We start from the raw sequence: 22,835 nt of genomic DNA, 5'->3' as shown, positions 1-22,835 counted from the left end.
TCACTGATAATTACTTGTATTATTTTTACTTCATAATGATGATTAGGGCAGTAAATAAATATTTGGGTGTGCAATTTACTGTTTAATTTCTCTCACCTGTGGTACAATGTAAGTGGGTGGGGTTTATAAGTCTGTGATTTCTCACTGTAGCAAAGCATAGCCAAATCCCTTGAATGTAGTAGATATTTGATAAATACTTGGTTATTAAGCTAATAAAACCTGAGGGAAGTTCTTCTAATTACTTCCGTATGGCACTTAGTATTTTATTTAGGTGGAGTGGGGACTATAGACCATCAATTCTTCCTGGGGGCAAAATGGACTATGGGAAATATTTAAGCTATTATCATTGTGATGCAAGCATCTTAGGGCATTTTTCTACTCTTTCTCTGCAATGTTATCCTATCATTGCGACAGATACCAATGTACCATATTTACTCATTAACAAAATAAGGTTGTAAAAATCATCTCACATCAGTTTTTCAAACTAATCACAGTTAGCAGAAGTTCAGTACCTCTTGGTTAAACTTTGCCTTCCTTTTAATTATTCAGGCTACTCCAGAGTTTCTTGCCCCAAAACACATCAAATTTGATTTCCTTACCAAATGGAAGACCCATTAGAATTCTTCCTTGCATCCCTGCCATTGATTCCTGCTGTTTTGTGGTGCCAATTTTTGATGCCCAGGTGCACACAGTCTAAGAGATTCTCAATGTTGCCTTGCTCGTTTGGCTCACTTTGTCCTTCCAGGATGATGGTACACAGCTTCAGGGCTTATCTCTGACAAAAGTTTCTCCAACTTGGTCTTCTAATATTGCATCTCTTACTTCTAACCTACTTCAGTAGCATTACGGCCATCGCTCTGGCAACAGGTGGCCCCTGGATGCTGATTCGGAATGCACATAAGTATGCCACATCAAAAACATTTAGCCTCTTCTCTTCAATTGATCCATATCTAAAAATCAAGCAGATTCTTATTATCATTTTAGTCCTCTTTAAATGAAGAATCTATGTAGAGCTGTTTCTCCTAAATTCATAAAAGAGCAAACTGGACTCACCATTTAGAAACATTCTATCTTCAGTAATATCAAGATGATTTCTTTTTTAACCTCCTTTCTCTTCTAAAGAAGAAAAACAAATTACAAATGCAATCTGTAGTAGAATTTTCCACACTATTAAGTACCTCTCATTTTTGTTTTCTGATAAACACTGACTGATGTAGATTGGCAGTTGCATTTTGAAAAGCAAAATCCCAGGAGTAACCAATGATTTCATTAGGCCTGGTTTAGTGCTGTATTGGATTATACTGAGATATCAAATAATATTCACATTTATATTATGAAAAATATGTCATTTTTGAAATGAAAAACTAGTATCTAGCTATGACATGAGTAGTTACAATCAAATAAAATATAAAGTTATGACATTTTGTGTTCCAAACAAAAGCAGAGGAATAGGAAATGTTGTTATGCTAAGGAGTTGTGTTACATGTACTCTGATGGATTCTTAATGGCCATGTGAACACATCACAACATCTCAAAGTCTTGAATGCTTCATGAGCAAATGTGGGATAATAGTTATGCCTATTCTATAAGATGGAACACAGGATTAAATAAGATAAGGCATGCAGTTAACTTATCAGCTTAATATACTGGCTCACAGTAAATAATAAAGGTTATTATCATAATTCTCTAACACATGTATTTGGAGATTAAAATAAAGAGATCCTTATATGTACTTCTTGTATATCTTTATGTTATTAAACTATTTTTACTTGAATTAGATGCTTTCTGGAGGCTTGCTGGTACATTAAAAAAATAATCATTATTTAGAATTTATTTTCTTACTTTAGTAGCTGTCATCTTGATTCTTTTTCATTTCTCTGAACTTTCCTTGTTTTCCCCAAAGTGATGTTACAGGCCAGTATAATTCTAAACTTGCCTGGAGAGGTCAGAATTGAATGAAACTATAACATCTTCCTGACTCTTTTTCCAGATTTAAGCCTTAAGCCTAAAATCAGAAAGGAAAGAAATCACAATTAAATATAGTAATGTTGAACTGTATTATATACAATTTAACTTATTTTATCTTCTCAGCATCTGTGCAATAATGTCAGGAAGGTTTTATTATCCTATTTTTACGTACTCAAAATTAGTTCTCAATGAGGTTAAGTAATTTCCCTAAGGATTCATGTCTGAGAAATGGTTGGATGGTAACTTGATCAGGAGACCCAGTGATGTTTTCTTTCTACTGCATTATTTCCCCATTATCTTTCAAAACACAACTTAATATTTTAAAAATTTTACTTATCTTTTCTTTCACTTTCCCATCTATTAACTAGGCAAAGCCATGCTTAAGCTATGCTATTTTGTGAGGATATACAGATTACTAATAGAAGAATGAAGTGTTAGGAGACATGAGGAGACAATTAGTTTTTCTGTCTAACACTTGGTTATTCCTCTGCTATAATAAGTATCTGAGTGATTGGAAGAAGTTTGTCAAGAGAAGTAACAAGATGGCATTTAAGTAATTCCTTTCTGTATCACGAGTCCCAAGAATATCTACAGGTTTGGAAGTTCACTAAAAGGATCTCACATTACTCAGGCACAGTTGTATTTACTGCTGTGGTTTATATTACAGTGAATGGATTAGCAAGGGAAGACACATTAGGCTTTGTCTGGAGGGATCTGCGCATAGGATTGAGAAAGTCGTCCCTCAGGAAGTGCTGCAGAGAATGAACTCTTTCCTTGAGTAGTTAAATGAGCAACATATAAGCAGTGTTTTTCCCCAGGAAAGCCTCCCATAGATTCAGCCCAAGGTCTTTGGTGGAAACTGGTTATACAGGATCTCTTTGTGTGATCAGCCACAATTACAAAAATTCCAGATTCCCACAAGGGAAGCAGATTTCACCATAAATCATACAGTGAATTCAGTGCCTCAGGCAAACAAAACAGCCTTAATGGTATATGGAATTTCAGAAACCAAGTTCCTTGATGCCAGCTCTGCAAGTGGGTTCTTCTCAAGAGTAATATTTAGACCTGCTGTGTTAACTCTCTCTGGATGAAATAACACATCTTCTTTTCTGTTATGACAGGAGAACCTAAGTAGTCTAAAACCCACATTTTCAAATTTTTCTCCCAAATTTCCCCTACATTGTGAAGACATTACAGATCAAGATAGTTGAATATGACTTAGGAACACACACTTATTAAGGTCTATTTGCTTGTCCTATGCAGCACACTTAAAAAAAAAAAAAATACAGTGCTTTTATAAAGTCAAGGGCATAAAGGTTGAGGGGGATGCAAATGGGGATTTATTTATTTTTTTAAGATATTTATTTATTTATTTTTCAGAGATAGAAAGAGAGCACACAACCAGGGGGAGAGACAAAGGGAGAAAAGCAGGCTCCCCTCTGAGCAAGAAGCTTGATGCTGAACTTGATCCCAGGACTCTGGGATCATGACCTGAGCTGAAGGCAGATGCTTAACCAACTGAGCCACCCAGGCATCCTATAGATGGGGATTTAACATACAGAATAGATGATGGCAAATGCTGTAACAAGTGTTCAAAGATTAAGGACGTATAAGGAAAGGAAATACGATTTTCCTTTACAAAGATTTAAGAAAGCTCAGGAGATAGTGACATTTGAATTCTGTTATCCTTAGAGATTTCTATAGCAGAGATAATACTGTGACATTTTTGTTATAGGGAACAAACACAGGAAGCTGTGAATGTACAAGAGATTGAGAAATATTGAGTATTTTGATGTACCTCAGTGTGACACAATAATATTCATCGTTATATAATAATAAAAGTTACATTATCATAATATTAATTATAAATGAGGTCAGAAGTGTGAACTGATCAAAGATTGCAAGTGTTCTGAATTCCATGCCAAAGAGATTGGTTTACTCATTTTCTATCATAAAATGAGAGTCATCCCATTGGCTGTGAAGCAGCAAATTATTTCCCACAATATTGGAAAATAATGATAGCTCTTATGTTCATGTTTATCACTTAGGAAATTCCAATGGTTTTAGGAGCTGTGTGCCAGGAACTCTGGATGAAGACCAAAATGTATTTTTTATTTTAAACCACAATCTTAACAAGTTGTTTATTTTTAGTGCTCCATATGGATTTTATTTTCATCATTACCTATATAATAAAGAACAATAAAATTTAGTCAGGCCTGATCTGGTTGTTGATCTGTTATGTTAAAAAAATTTTTTTTGAAGAATTGAATTACATTTATTAAGAAATATTTCAATTATGATGGACTTAGATTATTATCTTAGAAATATATAGATATGTAGAAATTATAAGAAATTTTCATCCAATCATACAGGAAATTTCATATTAATCTTTTTAAAACACATTAGAATATAGCTTCCTATGTTAATATGATTGAGTTAAAATATTAGGATACTACTGAGAGATTCAATATGTAGTAATTTATTCTAAATCTTAGGTGCTAAATGTTTGTATAAAATGAAATTAAAGTGTCTTATTAGTGTATTAAACCTTATTCATCCACTTAATTAAAATTGTCTTCTAATTTTACTACATCTGTAGTCTTTTACATTTTCCTGCCACGTTTTTTGTTTGTTTCTTTTTATCTGAGATGAGATGTGCTTGGGATAGTATTAAAAATAATTCAGAAGTAAGCTAGAAGGAGACAACTTTATTGAGGACATTATTTATATAAACTGTTTTCAAAAATATCATAGAACCACCAAAATGGGTCACATTCTACAAATGATAGATTTGGGTTTTGAAACAAATGTTGCATATTTTCCTCTTTAAAAACCACACCATTCTGAGAAAGAACTAATTATCTTAAGGCTCTGAGTCAACTGTTGCCAAATGGTCTCACAGTTAGCAACAGAAGAGAAATGAAGCACAGAGCAGTAAACCTTGGGGATTCACCTGGCCTCCTTTGCAGCCAAGATTGTTCCTATGGTGTCAGACAACAATTAAAGAACCTGAAATTGAAGGTGACTCAGAAAAGGGCAAACTGAAAAGTTTAACTCTCGCAACCAGGTCATTCACATCACAGTAAAAGAATAACCAAAAAATAGTGAAAGAATAAAAGATCATTTTAGAAGGTAGAGGTGAATTGGTAATTATCCTTAATGGTTATTTGGAGAAATACAACAAAAACTGGTATCACGTATACTGTGGACTTTCACTAACTCACTGTATAATCTTGAGGAGTCAGGTTCCTTACCTCAAGGACTCAGTTTACTCACGAAATTAAAAAAAAAAAGAAAGAAAGAAAAGAAAAGAAAGAAAAGATGAGCTAAATAATTTCTTAAGCTGTTTTTTTTTTTAAATTTAACACTCTGTAAATCTTTATGCAGAGATTCACATTTACAAAATATTTTAATGTAAGCACCATAAGAAATGTATCTTGTCTTATATTGACCCAGAGCATAAAATAGGGCCTGGCATATAGGCATATAGTAGGTATGCAGCACAGTGTTGATTGAATGAATGAATGAGCCAGAGAACAAAAGTGAGAAGTCAGTGAGCTTGTTAAATGACTGTTGACAAGAGGATAATATGCTGCCACAAAAGTTGGTCAATAAAGACTGTCTTTCCCTTCCTCTTTAAGGTAAACTACATTCATGGGACGCCTGGGTGGCTCAGTTGGAAGGCAGCTATGCTCACCACTTTACCACCAACACCTGCTAGGGTGGCTCAGTTGGTTAAGTGGCTGCCTTTGGCTCAGGTCATGATCCCAGTGTTCTGGGGGCTCCTTGCTTGGGGCGGGGGGGGGGGCTGCTTCTCCCTCTGCCTCTGCTGCCACTCTGCCTGCCTGTGCTCGCTCTCTCTCTCTCTCTCTCTCTCTGGCAAATAAATAAATAAAATCTTAAAAACAAACAAACAAAAAAAAACCCTGCATTCTTGGTGATGGTGGGACAGAGTTGGTAAAAGGGAGCTATGGAATTTCACAGTTTCTCACAGGTTTGCAGGCCCCTTGTTAGAAAAGCTAAAAGTAGCTTGAAGTCCTTAAAACTAAAGAATACATTTCCGACCACTTCTTTGTCATACAAATAACCCTTGACTTTCAAGCCATGGTCAGATTGCCTAACATTTCCATGGCTACACTTTCAAGTAGACTAAATCAGAGAACCTTATTTTTGGAGTTAATTCATGGTATTTAATTTCAAAATATGTCATCTGAGCTGGTACATCCTGGCTAAACTTTGCCAAATGTAGCCGTGGAATTTATTTAATTAGATTTTCTTACTCTTACAAATCACTGCACTAGTTTCAGGGGAAATCTGATTATTGCAAATTGTGTACTTAAAGCATCACCTGACTTTTGAAAGATGTTATTATCAGATTGGGAGGATAAAAATATGTCCCAAATAGTTGTAACATTCTCTTCTTAATGTTCATAGATTTCCAAGAGCGATCCAATTTCCAGAAATTCATGATGCAAATGCAGTTAAATTAGAGAATAGGGAAATGGAAATTGTCATTTTATTTTCAGGTAGGCCTTTGAGTTTGAGAGGACATTAAATTACATTATGCAGCATTGATCTGTCAAAGTTATGTAACATTGATCTGTCAATGAAAATTTAAGCCATGGTGCAATTTCTAACTTACAGTCAGAGACTACACATTTATTTTTCTGTTCTATTTCGTTATTCCTAGAAATTAATAATGATGGAAATAAACACACTTAATAAACTAAGATCTCTAGCAATAGATGTTGACATGATTTATTTGTTTAATATTGAGTCTTCAGTAGAGTTGCTCAGATATACAGAGAGGTATGTAATGAAAACTATATTTAAAAGTGGAAACTTTTAAGTGAATATGCTGAAAGCTATGCCAATTTACAAGGTAATAATTATTAAAAATAAAAAGTATCTACAGCAAAGTTTAAATAATGTACTCACACTGACACTGATTATCTGTATAGTATTTTAGAGTGCTCTTAGATGAGTTAAGGGAGATTTTTAAAGAAAAGCACTGAGACACTAATATAGGCCAAGACCACAACTATTGATATAGTTGTTGAAATTGATTAGGTAACAGAGCTCAAATATTAAAATGGAGAGGTTTTTGTTTTCTTTTGTTTTAAAGATTTCATTCATTTGAGAGAGAAAGACAGAGGACAAGTGGAGGAGGAGAAGCAGAATCCCTACTGGGCAGAGAGCCCCATGCGGGGCTCCATCCCAGGACCCTGAGATCATAACCTAAGCTGAAGGCAGATGTTTAACTGACAGAACCACCCAGGTGCCCCTAAAATAGAGAGGTTTAAACCTTAATTTTCTAAAAGAAAAGAATATCTCAGTATTTTAGAGCTTATAGAGACTAGTTCAATTTTCTAATTTTCTGGGAAAAAAAAATGTCATCTCAGAGGATTAGATAATTTGCCCAAGGTGAGTAAAAGAAAGGAATCCATTTATTTGATTAATTTTTCTTCAGAATGAATTTAAATTACAAATATTAGAGGCTATATGTTAGTACTATGCTTGTAAAAAAGAGTTAATAAATATCAATTTTATAAGAGGTGTAGAGGCTTATTTATTTTGTTCACTCAATAAATATTTATTTAGCACCTACTAATTGCCAGATCCTATTCTAGGTACAGGGGAGGTAAAACTTTATAACATAGACACATTGCTTACTTTCAGGAGCCTTACATTCTGGTGAGAGGAAGTAGCCAGTCTACAAAATAATAAAGTATTTATTAGTGGTAAGTTTCAAGGAGAAAATTAAAAACTGAGTGATATGACAGAGAGCCACTTGATACCTATTTTAGGTATCAAGGGAGGGAGTGTTCAAGGGAGGCCTCAGACACAGTAAAGTTAAACCAAGATTTGAAAGGCAAGGAGATAACCCTATGAGGATTGTGGGGCAAGATCATTACAAGAAGGGAACCATTGGTATAAAAACTCTAAAGTTGGAGAGATTAAGATTTTTAGAAAATGTTGAGAGTAAATCTGTGATCATAAATTTAAAAACACTCTTTTTCTCCAACATATAGTTAGAAGATGTAGTTGTATTTTATATAAATGACATCCAGAGTTTAGTCTTTGCTGGGGAAGTACAGCAGAAGGAAGGATCCAAAAAGTTGAAAGGTTTTTATGTCAAGTCAGCTGATAACTAATGGGTCTTGTACTCTAAACAGAACAAGAAAAAAATTAGAGGGAAACTGAAGAGAATGTGGTAGGCTCAAGTGATTGAAGATCTCCATGAACTTAGAGAATTTTTGAATGAAAGTTTAGATTAACAGTCAAGATGCCCCCCAAGTATTTGAGCATTTGTTAGTTGTTAAATTTAGTAACTCTAAATGCCATCTGCAAGGCATTATTAGCAATACAAAACCAAAGAATGCTTTAGGAAAGATAATGAACTATCTTTAAAATGGATCAGTTATGTGCTTTAGGCCTTTCTTGTGGAAAGGTAGCACTTAAACCTATGTTCAAAATATTTACTTACCTATCTTTAAGCAGATTCTTTTAAGTATATGGACTAATGGTTTTCATTATAAGAATGATGGTCCTTTCAGTCCTTTGAATCCCAATATATTCAAGAGTTCCTTAAACTTCACTAGCTAAAATACCTGAAGTTACCCAAATCTCTGATGAACAAATGTGTTAGTACCAGAGTTGGAAGGAGAGTAGTCTCAGAATATATAGCGTATAGACATCATTGTACCTGAAATCTCAAACCTCCTGAAAGGCTGAGTTGGAGAAAACTGTTTTCTATGGTTTTTATCAGTGATAAAGAAATAGTTTTTATTTGATAACAGGAGAATAAAAGCATGATGGATTATTTAGTTTGAAATTATTTTAATCGCTAAGATAATTCTCGTCCCCATATGATCAGAACATGCATACAAATTTCCCTGTACCTATAAACCTTGGGAATTAGGAATCTTAGTGTGTGCTTCCTAGAGCATTTGTTTGCTTAACTAAAACAAACAAATATATAATAAATGATGAGGCACCTGGGTGGCACAGTCAGTTGAGCACCCGACTCTTGGTTTAGCTTAGGTCATGATCTCAGGGTCATTAGATCAAGCCCTGTATCAGTCTCTATGCTCAGTGTAGAGTGTCTTAAGTGTCTGCTTAAGATTATTTCTCCCTCTGCCTCTCCGTCCCTTGCTCTCTCTCATAAATAAGTAAATCTTTAAAAAAAGATATTTATTTATTTTTGCATGCATGCATGTGTGAGAGAGAAAATGAGCAGGAGCCAGGGAGAGGGGCAGAGGGAGAAGCAGACTCCCTGCTGGGCAGGGAGCCTGATGCAGGACTTGATGTCAGGACCCTGGGAACATGACCTGAGTTGAAGGCAGATGCTTAACCAACTGAGCCAGTCAGGTCCCCATAAATAAGTTAATCTTAAAAAAATAATAATAAAAGACATAACCTATTTCACTTAAAATATATGCAAACCACAGTGTTTGATACAAGATCTGAAAGGTAAGTAATTAACAGAAGAAATATGCCACACATTTAATTGTTTTTGTAAACCAAATAAACGTATGTGGGTATCCTATTATTAACTGCTGCTTGATATTTTTTAAGTGCCTAAAAATATGCCCATACAAAAAATTTAGTAACATAAGATCAAAAGAAGCAGTTAAAAAATTTCTCCACACAGATCTTGTTTTGGTAGAAAACAGTTGAATAATGTCATTGCTTTCTGCACTCCAAATCTGATAGTAGAAGAATAATTCTTTAAATGTATTATTCTATCATATAAATGGAAGGTGGAATCCTATGCAATATTTTTTTTAAAAGATTTTATTTATCCATTTGAGAAAGATAAAGAGAAACAAGGGTAGAGGCAGAGGGAGATGGAGAAGCAGAGTCCCCCCACCCTCCCACCCCCACTCAGCTGGGAGCTTGACATGGTGCTCGATCCAAGACCCTGAGATCATGACCTGAGCCAATGGCAGACACTTAACCATCTGAACCACCCAGGCATCCCTCCAAAGCACTATTTTTTAGTGAAATGATAGAAAGTAATATTACATTTATGGATGCATACTCACATGTATATATGTTAACAAAAATAATATAATCACTATATTTTATTTTTTTAAAAGATTTTGTGTATTTTTTTTTATTTGAGAGCGAGAGGGAGAGCAAAAGCAGGGGAGTGTCAGGCAGAGGTTAGAGGGTGAAGCAGGAGCCCCTCATGTGGGGCTCCCCCTAAGCAGGGAGCCCCACATGAGGCTCTGATCCCTGACCCTGGGATCATGACCTGAGCCAAAGGCAGATGCTTAACTGAATGAGCCACTGAATCACTAGATTTTAAACTTTGCAAGGATAAGAATTATTGTCTGTTTTTTTTTTTCTATGCCTATCTTCCCAGAGTCTAGAAGCTAGAGTCTAGCATGTAGTTTATGTTCACACACGTAACCCACATGGTCATTGTAAAATGCATAAATAGTTAAAGCCTTTAAGCTGTTGTGACCCTTAAAGATGTCTATTAGAGATAAGCATCAAATAGGATACATACTGTTTGGTTAGTACCATGGTGGTTTCTTTTTTGATTTTTTTTTCTTTTTTTTTTTTACTCTTTCCAAAGAATAAACTTCTTTTCTTAGATCCAAAAAGAATGTAAACTTCTCCTATCACTTCAGTTAGGCAGAGAACACAGAAGTGGTATACAGACGCTGCTGGCCAGAGAACCTGCAGACATCGCAAAAAGAGGACAGCATTGAGGGCTCCACCGAACAAGTAGAGTGAGACACCCATTCTGGGTAGTAAGTAAATGGCAGTGAGCATTTTGCAGCGCCTGTTTAGGAATAGAATTCATTACTTCATGGGAACTTTGAAGAACTGAGCTGTTGAGATTTCTGCAAATAATAGTGACCCTGACAAGTGAAAATTCATCTTAATGCAGACTGACATGAGTGGAGAGATGTTAGTGAGACCCAGGAAGAAGGACAAACAGAATGTGGAGTAGTCAAGAAGTTGAAAGAAAAAGTTAAATAAAAGCATTTTTGGGGAGTGCCTGGATAGCTCAGTGGGTTAAGCATCTACCTTTGGCTCAGGTCATGATGCTAGAAGCCTGGGTCAGTCCCGCATTGGACTCCTTCCTCAGCAGGAGTCTGCTTCTCCTCTGCCTTTCCTCCTACCCCAGCTTGTGCTCGCGCTCTCACTCACTCTGACAAATAAATAAATAATAAATAAAGTCTTAAAAAACGGAAACTTTTTTTTTTCAGCTTCTCTTAGATTTTCATCAAGAGATCTTACTTAAGAAGGAATTGACAGTGTCAGTATCAGAAACCTTTTGAATGTCATTTAGAATTTAGTACATAAAATCATATGTAACTTTACCATTTTATAAATTGATGTCCTCAGTTCATAATATAAACTCAGTCTTTCTGAGCTAACCCTTTTTAAATTTTTAAAATTCTGATAAAACCGAATAATTACTCTAAGTATTGTGATAGATTCCTGTAATGCATGCTATTTGTCATCTTGATAGAAAAGGGACAGTGTCCAGGTAAGAATTATGCTCTAAGAGAGATTTCAAATTCCACATATTTTTTCTTATAAAGTCTTTGTCACTGATTATCGCTCAGGCACTTAAGAGAAAAACATGATGGCATGCTTTGGTGTTGTCACAAGATCTACTGTGATAAAAAAAAATGCTGAAACTCTCAAAATGATAAATAAAATTTTAAATTTTTGTTCATCTAATTTTATTAAGAATAAATGAATTTATTTTATGTGCTAGATCACTAAAGCCAGCACCACTTCTATAATTTATAAATATAAACTAACCTAGTATAGATTGAGTGAAACTCTTTATAGATACATGGATGAATAGAAAAATAAATAACCCATTCATTCAACAAGGATTTAGCATTTACCATGCTCCAGGCACTGTTTGGGCAATTGGGGTAAATTAGAAAACATAATAACAAAAATCCCTGTCTTTCTGTCACTTAATTTCTAATGTGGAAAGATAGATAATGCAGAGTAATAATAAATTTATACAGTATGTTAACAGGTTCTATGTGTCCCTGGAGGTAAAAAAAGAGAGTAAACTATAATATTAAAGAGAGTTGTAAAAGCAGACCTTAGCAGACCTCACTGAGAAGGCAAAATGTAAACAAAGACGAGATGCTGTTGGAGTTGGGCATGCAGACATCTAGGTGAGGGGCATTCCAGCTGGGATAAGCACCTAGTTCAAAAACCAAAGTAGAAGAATGCCTGCTGTTGTCCAAGCACTATCAAGAGATCCGGGTTCTGTAATGGAATGATGGGAATGGACGTTAAGAGGAGTTGGGAAGTGATAGATGATACACAGATACATAGGTAGATGATAGATAGCTAACCATATGCTAAATATTAGTCCTCTCTTTTGAACAACCTCACTACATTCTGTTTTTATGTTGCATGTTTAAGAATGTAAAAGGCAGCTTAGTAGACAGATTGCTAGCTGAGTATAACCAGACAATAATTTTTCAGATATTTAACAATGCCACGTTCCACACATTAAGTACTCATCCTGTCCATATCTGTTTAAATTCACAGTTAGACTGGTGTTTACCACCATGAGAGTATTCTAAAGCAATCTGCCTTTCATTGACAATATGAAGGGTTACTTGTTTTCAGAAACGGTATTTTTAACTTCCTGTTTAAGAATTCAATTAACAAATAGAGATTGTCAGAAATAATATTAAGCAAAGTCTTGGCAGAAGTTTTATGTTGTTGATTTCTCTCATATCTAAAATGGAAGGACATCTTTTCCATTAATGACCACCAAGCTATGAACATCAGAACACTGGAAATAATCCTTTTTTAGCATACTTCATTGTATGTTTATAAAATATCAGGACCCAAGTCTCTGGAGCAGAAGAAATTTAACATATGTGCTATACCAAGATGAGCACTGCGAGAATATTGGAGGCTTAAAAGTGCTATACTTGTTAAATATTTTAGTTAGCCTAGAGCAACGATAATCACAGACAAACTCTATGAAAATGTTATTTATGCCCCACATAGTTACATTAATTTTCTTTTAATCTTTGTCTGCCCCAGGAAATATTTCAATTGAATATTACATTTCTTTCCAAGAAATCAAGAACCCTGGAATCCAATCTCATTTACTTTAACTTTTCTTTTTACAGTTATTGCCAAAACCTAAATGAATTCAAAACCAAGAATTTATTTTGGATTTACTTCTCCAGTATGTAAAAATGACCTGGTTTAAGTGAAGTTTAATATAATTCCAGAATTAGGCTTACTCATCTAATGGGTTACTTATTCATTTATTAAATATATATTTATTTAATCCATCTCTATATACATAAAGCATAAAGTGATACTTACTCATGGAGTTAGTATGTGTAGTGGTTGCCAAAGAAACTTCGTAATCATATATTCTGCATTCAGTACTAAACTCTACCTCTTTCAAGCTTTGTAACCTTAGACAAGTTAACCTCTCTGCCTCAATCATTCTATGACAAAATGAGAATTAATAATGGCACTTGCAGCATAGTATAGCTGTAAAGAATTAGTTACTGTGAGGAATAGGAAAAGGTCATTCAAGGTGCTTAGCACTAAAGTGCCTGTCTTCTAGGAAGAATTTGATACATGTATACTGTACTTGTTATATGCATATGTGTACATTTAAAAATATCCTGTGGTGTAGTTATGTTATTACTTAGGAAATATGGGTTGATTTCCCATTTTTGAAATGTCAGAACTTTAGCTGTGAAGAATGGTGAAGTCCCTGAAAATAATGACATATCTTGGCTTCTGAAAAGGGAGATGAGGAGAAATTCAAAGCAGCTAGTGAATGGATTACAGAGATCATGCACATAAAGTTTCAAAGATGATTAGAATGACTAACCTTGAATAGAAGAAAGGAAAACAAAATTTAACACATTTTGACACTTGCTTGTTTTTAGTTTTAGGATAGATTTTAGCCTGTTCCCAGGGACACTACAAATCTCTGACTTACAATGCCAATGTAGTATTAAAAAGTGTTTCCAATATAACATTGTGTTTCATTGTAATTCTATGTAATTGTAATTCCTTTAATTACAAAGTGTTTTTAAACTATGTTCATTAACTTTAAAGGAAGACTGGGCAGGGGTGCCTGGGTGGCTCAGTGGGTTAAGCCTCTGCTTTCAGCTCAGGTCATGATCTCAGGGTCCTGGGATTGAGCCCTTCATCAGGCTCTCTGCTCAGCGGGGAGCCTTCTTCCTCCTCTCTGCCTACTTGTGATCTCTGTCTGTTAAATAAATAAAGAAAATCTTAAAAAAAAAAAAAAAGGAAGACTGGGCATTATATACAAGAGTGGATTCTTGCCGTTTTTAAGTAGGTTCAGCAGCCTTGGGAAAGTTTCTAAATTTCTAAGTCTGTTCGCCAACCTATGACTAGTCACAACTGTCACTTACAAAATGAATCCTAAATAAGGCTAAGGTTAGGAATCCAGATATACAACTGAAGATTTCTTTTATCAGCAATGTAATTGAAACTTGACACTGAATTTCAAGTCTGTGCAGCAAGCTGATAGATGAAAAGGCAGATATCCAAATTAAGAAAACCTGAATTTAGGAATCGGCTAAGGTTGACAATAGGTATGTCAAGTTGTGTTCGGATTTGCTGGAATTTTTTACTTCTTGAGTAGTTTCATCAGTCTCACTGAGGAGCCATACAAGATGGTAAGATGCATAGCAAGAACCGATCTGCCTGTCTCAAAATTAAAAGTGCAGATACTAGATTTTCAAGTTCACGAGAGATCATCTGGTACAACTCTTACATCTTTCCACCCCCATAGTGTTTTCTTCGTGGGTAAACCAGAATCTTTAGTTAACATGTTCTCATCTTCCAAAATGTGGTTTTCTCCTTAAAATGATGTCCCTGTTTAAGAAGAGATATAGTCGTAGAAGCAGAGAGACTGGAAGTGTTTTACTCACACTCTTATCATTCTTTGAGGCCATGTATCATAGCCGCAGAATGAAGCTAACAATGGCAAGAACCAAGGTGGCAGAGCAGAACAACTACAAGGTTATTTTAGCTCAATATGGGAAGATGATTTGGTTGTGATATGTAATAACGTCTAAGAATTGAATGACTCAAGTAAAACACTTAAAGCAATGCTTGGCACATGGAGAACAGCCCCAAAATACTAATTATTTTTATAACTGTACTAACAGTCTTTCGTTTGGTTAATATAAAAAGACAGCAATATCTGAAGCTACTGATAAAAATTAGTACACACATTACGTTAGCTAAGGACTAGGCCCAGAGCTGTTTCTTATGTGTAGTCTCTCATTTATTCCTACAAATTTTCTCAGTTTTACAGCTGTGGAACCTGAGACACAAAATGGTTAAGAACTGCTCCAAAAGCTTTATAGCTTTTAAGACAATGATTTATAATAGAGTTACTAAAGCAATTTGGTAAAAGAAAGATAGTCCTGGATTCAGGACCCACTGACCAAAGTTCAAGCCCTGAATCTGCCACTTATAAGTTAGGTTCCCTGCTACAGGCCCCCTCATCTGTCAAATGAAGAGGCTGAACTACAAGTTAGTTAAAGCTGTTCTAGTGCTTTCTAATGCCTCCATGTCTGAGGCTATATGTGAAAATTTACGCAGTTACTTGTGTCACTTTAATTAATTAATTAATTAAGATTTAATTTGTTTATTTGGCAGAGAGAACACAGTTAGGCAGAGCAGCAGACAGAGGGAGAGGGGTAAGCAGACTCCCCGCTGAGCAGGAAACCTGATGGGGACTCTATCCCAGAACCCAGGAATCATAACCTGAGCTGAAGGCAGATGCTTAACCAACTGAGCGACCCAGGAGCCCTATTTGTGTCATTTAAAAATTAATTTTGGGGATGCTTGTTGGCTTGATCATTAAGTGTCTGCCTTCGGCTCAGGTTCTGATCTGAGGGTTCTGGGATCAAGCCCCAAATCTGGCTCCCTGGTCAGCAGAAAGCCTGCTTCTCCCTCTCCCAATCCCCCTGCTTCTGTTCCCTCTCTCGCTGCGTCTCTCTGTGTCAAATAAATAAATAAAATCTTAATAAATAAATAAATAAATATCAATTTTGTTTTCATCTAGTTAAATCATAACTACTTTTTACATTTAAGGAAAATCATCACAATGAAGCCTTCGCAGTACCGAAAAGGAGATATTCACTTCCTCTGTTCATTCCATAGTTCTTCATATTGGAAAAGGAAATCAACTTAATAGAAGGGTATTGGATACTTTATTTCTGAGTTTTTGCTGATAAGGAGGCAGGGGAAATCTTAAGGACATGAACAGCTTGGGAAGAGTTTATAATCATTATAAAGGAGAATATCTCTCCACTATATGTATTTTAGACAGAGATGACCTCATACCACAGCATAGTTACTGGTCTTCATGCAGACATTTAGATAATTGATTTTCCGCCTTAATGCCTTACTAAACTATCTTAATTTAGCACACTGCAGAACATGCTTTTTTTTTTTTTTTTTTTTTCCTACAGTGTATAACATTTTGGTTTGATCTTATATGCTTAAAATTTTTTAGAGCATATTTTATTCCTTTTTTAAATTTTTATTTATTTTTTTAAATTAACATATAATGAATTATTTGCTTCAGGGGCACAGGTCTGTGAATCATCAGTCTTACACAATTCACAGCACTCACCATAACACATGCCCTCCCCAGTGTCTAAAACCCAGCCACCTTATCCCTTCTTCTTCACCCCCCTTCCACCCTCAGTTTGTTTTGTGAGATTAAGAGTCACTTATGGTTTGTCTCCCTCCCAATCCCATCTTGTTTCATTGATTCTTCTCCTACCCACTTAAGCCCCCATGTTGCATCACCACTTCCTCTCAATGTATATTTTAGTGGAGATTCTGCAAAATATCAAAATGCAAAGTATTTTTTCATTTAAAGACGTGAAAATTGTGTGGTATATCTCTGAGTGAACACAAAGAAGGAGCTTGGGTTCTTTGAGATTAATATTTCTTTCAAATATAATTTCTTTTCTTTTTTTTTTTTTAAAGATTTTATTAATTTATTTGACAGAGAGAAAGATCACAAGTAGGCAGAGAGTCAGGCAGAGAGAGAGGAGGAAGCAGGCTCCCGCAGAGCAAAGAGCCTGATGTGGGGCTCGATCCCAGGACACTGAGATCATGACCTGAGCCGAAGGCAGCGGCTTAATCCACTGAGCCACCCAGGCGCCCCTATAATTCCTTTTCTTGACTATTACTGCTTAGTTAGTTGGCGGAATCTTATGGTCTGATCTTCCAAAGCACTGACTAAGTTACTGACAGTAAGAGTTAGCAAAAATCAAGATTGATACAGTTTTCCTGGTCAAAGCTGGAAGTCACAGTTTGTATTCCCCTAAAAGCTTTCCCTACTCAAACTCCCTGACTTTCTGAATTAAAGGCTTAGTCTTACTTTGGTACTCAGACTAATTTCTGTCATTCCTTAGGGGTTACCATCTCCCAGATCATACTTCAAGAATTCTTCATGAATCTCATTATGCCCTAGATCATTTGACTTCTCCATTGAGACCCACTCTTGCCTGAGGCCCCGTTAGTATGAGGAGAATCCTTTTAGATCATTATTCCTTGCCCATTACGGCTGCCAAATTCTTGGCATCAAATTCTCTGACTCAGTTCATCAATCTTAAGATAGGCCTTTTAATAATTCAATGCTTAAATTATGACCAAGCTTTTTACATAGTTTACACGATATACCATATCTGTGCTGGCAAGATTACCCTCCAGTCCCTATCCCATTCAAACAGGTACACTTTTTCTTAAAGTTCTGAAATCCAGCTCCTCTCCATCACTACATTGCCTTGAAGAATCTTCATGACCTTTGCATGAGTTCCATGTTATAATAAATTTGTGTCCTTATGTATGGAACACATTAAACATTTGTGATTACTGTGAATTTAAAGAAACTTGATGAAGGATGAATGGATGAACGTGGTATCTAGGCTCTTAAAATATTAGATTAAGTTTTGCTTTTTTGTCCATACTTGCTCTATGTTCAGATGGTATCATTTAAATTTTGTAAGCTTCTTTTTTTTTCTTTGAAAAAGTAAGTTTCAAATACATGCCTTGACTTCTGCTTCTATTCATGAATGGGTAATGACTATATGACTCACGCTCTTGCTGTAATAGTTAGAAAATTGGACAAAGCATGCAATGCAGTTCTCACACATTAAAAAAATAGAGAAACGCCATAATTCCTGAGAGAAGGAAAACAAATCAAGAGCACCTACAATACCTGAATTTCTTCCCAGAGGCAATATAGAGACCATGGTACATCATGGGACAGCTGGGAGAGAACTTCAGGGTCTTTGAGGAGACCCTGAGTTTGGAGAGAACAAGACAACTAGAATTTGTGGGGTAGATTACCACAAAGGAGGGAAAGACACAGAGAAAGAATTCTAGAAATTTGTATCAGTGTAGCCCTGAGAATTTTGAGTAGTGACGTATTACAAATATAGAATGAGATTTCACAAGGCCAGGTGAAAAACAATGGCCAAAAAGGAATAATTGATAGAGAACTTTAAGTAAATGAATTCCCTGAGCTCTCACAGTTCTGGAAATCTTCATGGGGTATTCAGTGGAGAGCACAAAGTGTCAAGCTTTAGTAATAGGAATGAGTCACTCTAACCATTCCTTGAGACCCATCCTAAACATTTTTTACAAACAAGCATCAGAAGGATCAGTTAGATCCAAAAGTAAATTAGCCATCAGCGAGAATCAATTTTTAACTCCTTCTAGGGCAATAAAATCTAGCACTAAGCAAAATAAACATCAGTGTCTGGTGACCAATAAAAAAGTCACTGGACATGAGAAGAAATAGGAATATATGACCATCCTCAGGAGAAAATTTGGCCAATAGAAACCCACCTGGAAATGACAGATGATAGAATTAAAGACAAGAAGTTCAAAACACTATTAAAAATAAATATGGGAGCACCCGGCTGGCTCAGTCAATTAAGCCCCCAACTCTTGGTTTCAGCTCACATTATAATCTCAGGGTCATGGGACTGAGCCCATGCCCAGCTCTGTGCTCAGCATGGAGCCTGCTGGAGATTCTCTCTTCCTCTGCCCCTCCCCTCATTCTCACATGAGTCCTCTCTCTCTCAAAATAAATAAAATCTTAAAAAATATATAAAAATGAAAACTAAGATATCCGAAATAAAAATTCACTAAATGAGATAAATAGATTAGACAGAAGAAAATATCAGTGAACTCCTCAAGAGTTCAAGAGAAGTCTCAAGAGAAGAGAAAGACTTTAAAATGGCTCAGTGTCAGCTGCTGAGACTGTAACAAGCCATTTAACAATTAATTTGAGTCCCAGAATTGGATGGCAGGGGAAGTAGGAAACAGAGAACTTGTGGCAATTTTTCCCCCAAATTTTATGAAAGCAATAGCTACCTCAAAATGTGGTTATAAGTACCAAATAAGAAAATGTGTGCATAAACACTTTTGCTTGTGCTTAGCCAACATGAACGTTCTCATTGTACAGTGTTTATAAATACATTCCAGATATTTTGCATCCTTCAAATAAAAGGCTAAAACCAGGACATTTTGTTTAAATTGGTTTTCTATTTAGACACATTATATACATAATAATGGTAATAAAAATTAGAGTAAAAGGAGGAAGAACAAAAAGATAATTATTATTTTGGGATATACTGTGCCTGGTCCTTTATTAAGCACTATACATTATTCAGTCTTCATAGAAACCTTGTGGCATAGCCATGATATTATTTTTTGAGTACCAAAAAATGAGGTTGAGGGATATTATGTAATTTGTTAACCTACAGAAGAAGATGATAAACTGGAGATTTAAACCCGTATCAGTCTAAATTCAAAAGCATATCATTATACCATTTCCCATATTCTCAAAGTTATGAGCGTGAATGCCTCTATAGAATTTATTTTTAACCTACACTGCCAAGTTTAAGAAATGTTCTGTATTTTGTTTTATATCTTTTTCTATGTGAACTTTAAGCTTCCAAAATGTATTCTGTAAATGCAGATAATTTTCTACACTCAGAAATTTGGCTGTCATTTATATACAAGAATAACTGGTTTGCCAGATTGATTCTAAGGCCATTTCTAGAGTCAACAGAATAATAGTCTATTTTTACAAAGAAAATACTTATTAAATATTTGTGTTAATATGTATCTGTCTAAACAAGTCAAGAAATGAGTTTACACAGGAAGAGGTAAAGTTTTAAACTTGTAAACACAGATGCTGTCACCAAATGAAAAGATATACCTAATTAGTAAGGTATCACACTTCCAATGTTCTGTTCAACAAAACCACAAAACAATAATCGTTCTTAAATTCCAAAATATAAAACTTGGAATGAAATACTTAAGTTCAGCATATCTTTCTTGTGGGTCAATTTTCTCACCAAATATATTGGTGATAATGTAGAATATAGAGTTGGGGTTGTATGCTCTTCAGTTTTCATCGGAAACAGAGAAACAGTTTTAAAGATTTTATTTATTTATTTGACAGAGAGAGATCACAAGTAGACGGAGAGGCAGGCAGAGAGAGAGAGAGAGAGAGAGAGGGAAGCAGGCTCCCTGCTGAGCAGAGAGCCTGATGTGGAACTCAATCCCAGGACCCTGAGATCATGACCTGAGTGAAAGGCAGTGGCTTAACCCACTGAGCCACCCAGGCGCCCCGACTAAATCAAAATTCTTTTTTTTTTTTTTTTTTAAAGAAAGAGGCCTTTCTTTCTTTCTTTCTTTTTAAGATTTTATTTATTTATTTGACAGAGAGAGTTCACAGTAGACAGATAGGCAGGCAGAGAGAGAGAGAGGGAAGCAGGCTCCCCGCTGAGCAGAGATCCTGATGCAGGACTCAATCCCAGGATCCTGAGATCATGACCTGAGCCAAAGGCAGCGGCTTAACCCACTGAGCCACCCAGGCGCCCACTTAATCAAAATTCTTAATGATAATTATAAAATGGTTAAAAAACACTTTCTAAAGCTAAATCAAATAATTTAGAAGCATGTGAAAAATATTTATGATAAATTTCAATATTTATTTGAATTTTTTTCAGCTTTTCATCTGATAGTGTTTCTAAAAGAAAGGAAAAAAATGAAATGTGGCTATAGGAGAGTACATGGGTCCTCATTTATGTCTGTCTTTGGTATTTTAAAAAATTAATCTCAATTTTCAAAAACTCTACCAAAGTAAGCATTTGTTAAAGAGGGCATGTATAGCATGGAACACTGGGTGTGATGTATAAATGATGAATCTTGGAACACTGGAAAAAAAAAAGAGTAAGTCCAAACACCTTCTCTTTAAACACCTCACAATTGGTCATTTTACAGCCTTCTTTCCTCTCCACTTCTTTGTGCCCACTTCACCAGTACGCCAGTTAATCCACCCATCTTTCCTAGACCTCTCAAAGAGGTACTTCTCAAACTATTACATATGAATCACCTGGAAAGTGTGTTAAAATGTATATTCTTGCTCCATGTGTCCTGGGTGGGTTCTGACAGCCTGCATTTTTTTAAATAATAAGCAATTTTTAATTAAGGTGTAGTTGACATATAACATTAGTTACAAGTGTACAACATAATGATTCCAATATTTGTGTACACTGCAAAATGATCACAAGAAGTCTAGTTGACAGTCAACACCACAGAGTTGCAATTTTTTTCTTGTGATGAGGACGTTTAAGATTTACTCTCTTACTGATTTTAAATATGCAATATGGTATTATTAACTATAGTCACCATGATGTGCATTATGTCTTCATGGATGGTCTGCAACTTCTGATTCCCAGGTGGCATGATGCATTAGGCACCTCACTTTGAGTGGCCAGGTTTTTAGAGTGTTATATGCAATAGGTCCTCCTCTTTAGCCTCAAAGACTTGTTAGATGCGATCTCCTCTGTGGACTCTATGTGAATGCCCATTCTCAGGCTGAATGACCCTCTCTCATCTTATGCTCACAGAAAATCCTATATGTGCTACTTCAATTGTAGACAGTACCTTTTAGATTATGGTTTCACCAAGGGGCAGGCAATCACTGATAAAACAAATACTTTACATTTTATTTTTACCTGTGATCTTAGGATTTAGCAAGAAATCATTGTCACCACATTTGGAGACTTTCTTAGATATGGTTATTGGCATACGCATGAGATAGTCATCTATATATAAATCTTCTTTGTTAAGAGAATTATTTTACTTCAAAATGTTTGCTCCACTACTAATTACTAAGTATTAGTTACTTCTTTGCCAACAATTTTTTTTTTTTTTCAGGGTTTGAACCTGAAAAGACTGGAGGCAGCACAGGGAGGGAGAGAGGTAAGGAAATCTGAGGGAGAGGGAGAGGGAAGAGGAGAAAATGCTTACAGTGATGGTGACCGATGATGATGATGATGGTGGTGAGAATGTGTGGAGAGGGATTCTGTGGACATACATAATCCATTCATTCGGTCAAAGCACATTTTACACAGTTATGTAAATGTATTATTTGTGCTTATTTCTCTGAAACTAGAGAAAGTACTGTTTCTCTTGTTTTAGGTAAGGATTGTTGCTGTTAAAATGGATTTTTGCAGCAGCAGGACCCTCTAGATGGGGCAGCAAAGCCTTTGTAAACCGACATTACAAGGCAATATTTAAAATGTCCTATGAGAAATTAGCAAAGTTCTAACAATGCAAACATTTTATGACATTTGAGATTCTTTGCTCTCCTATCCAAGGCCATTGGCATATGCTAGAAAGTTGGCATGCATCATTTGATAGTGTAAAATAGCTTTGGTAAGACTAGCAATTTTAAACCTTTCTCTAATTATTGTTTATCCCAGATGCTTTATAAAGAGGGCAACTTTAAATAGTATCAAACA

The 22,835-nt window shown here is 35.5% G+C and overlaps 1 protein-coding gene across 1 annotated transcript in view; it reads left to right on the top strand.

Moving 5' to 3' along the window:
* CCSER1 (coiled-coil serine rich protein 1) overlaps positions 1-22,414 on the top strand; it is a 907,623-nt gene extending 885,209 nt beyond the window's left edge. The window contains exon 10 of the mRNA XM_045079361.1: positions 22,249-22,414. Coding sequence (XP_044935296.1) covers positions 22,249-22,359 — 111 coding nt within the window. The 3' untranslated portion in view covers positions 22,360-22,414. The remainder of the gene's footprint in view (positions 1-22,248) is intronic.
* The last annotated feature ends 421 nt before the right edge of the window (positions 22,415-22,835 follow it).

Source organism: Mustela putorius, unplaced genomic scaffold, assembly GCF_011764305.1.
Source record: "Mustela putorius furo isolate JIRA1106 unplaced genomic scaffold, ASM1176430v1.1 tig00000382_pilon_pilon_pilon, whole genome shotgun sequence".
Taxonomy (NCBI): Eukaryota; Metazoa; Chordata; class Mammalia; order Carnivora; family Mustelidae; genus Mustela; species Mustela putorius.
The sequence above is the reverse complement of the archived record's forward strand: the minus strand, read 5'-3'. Positions and strand labels throughout refer to the sequence as shown.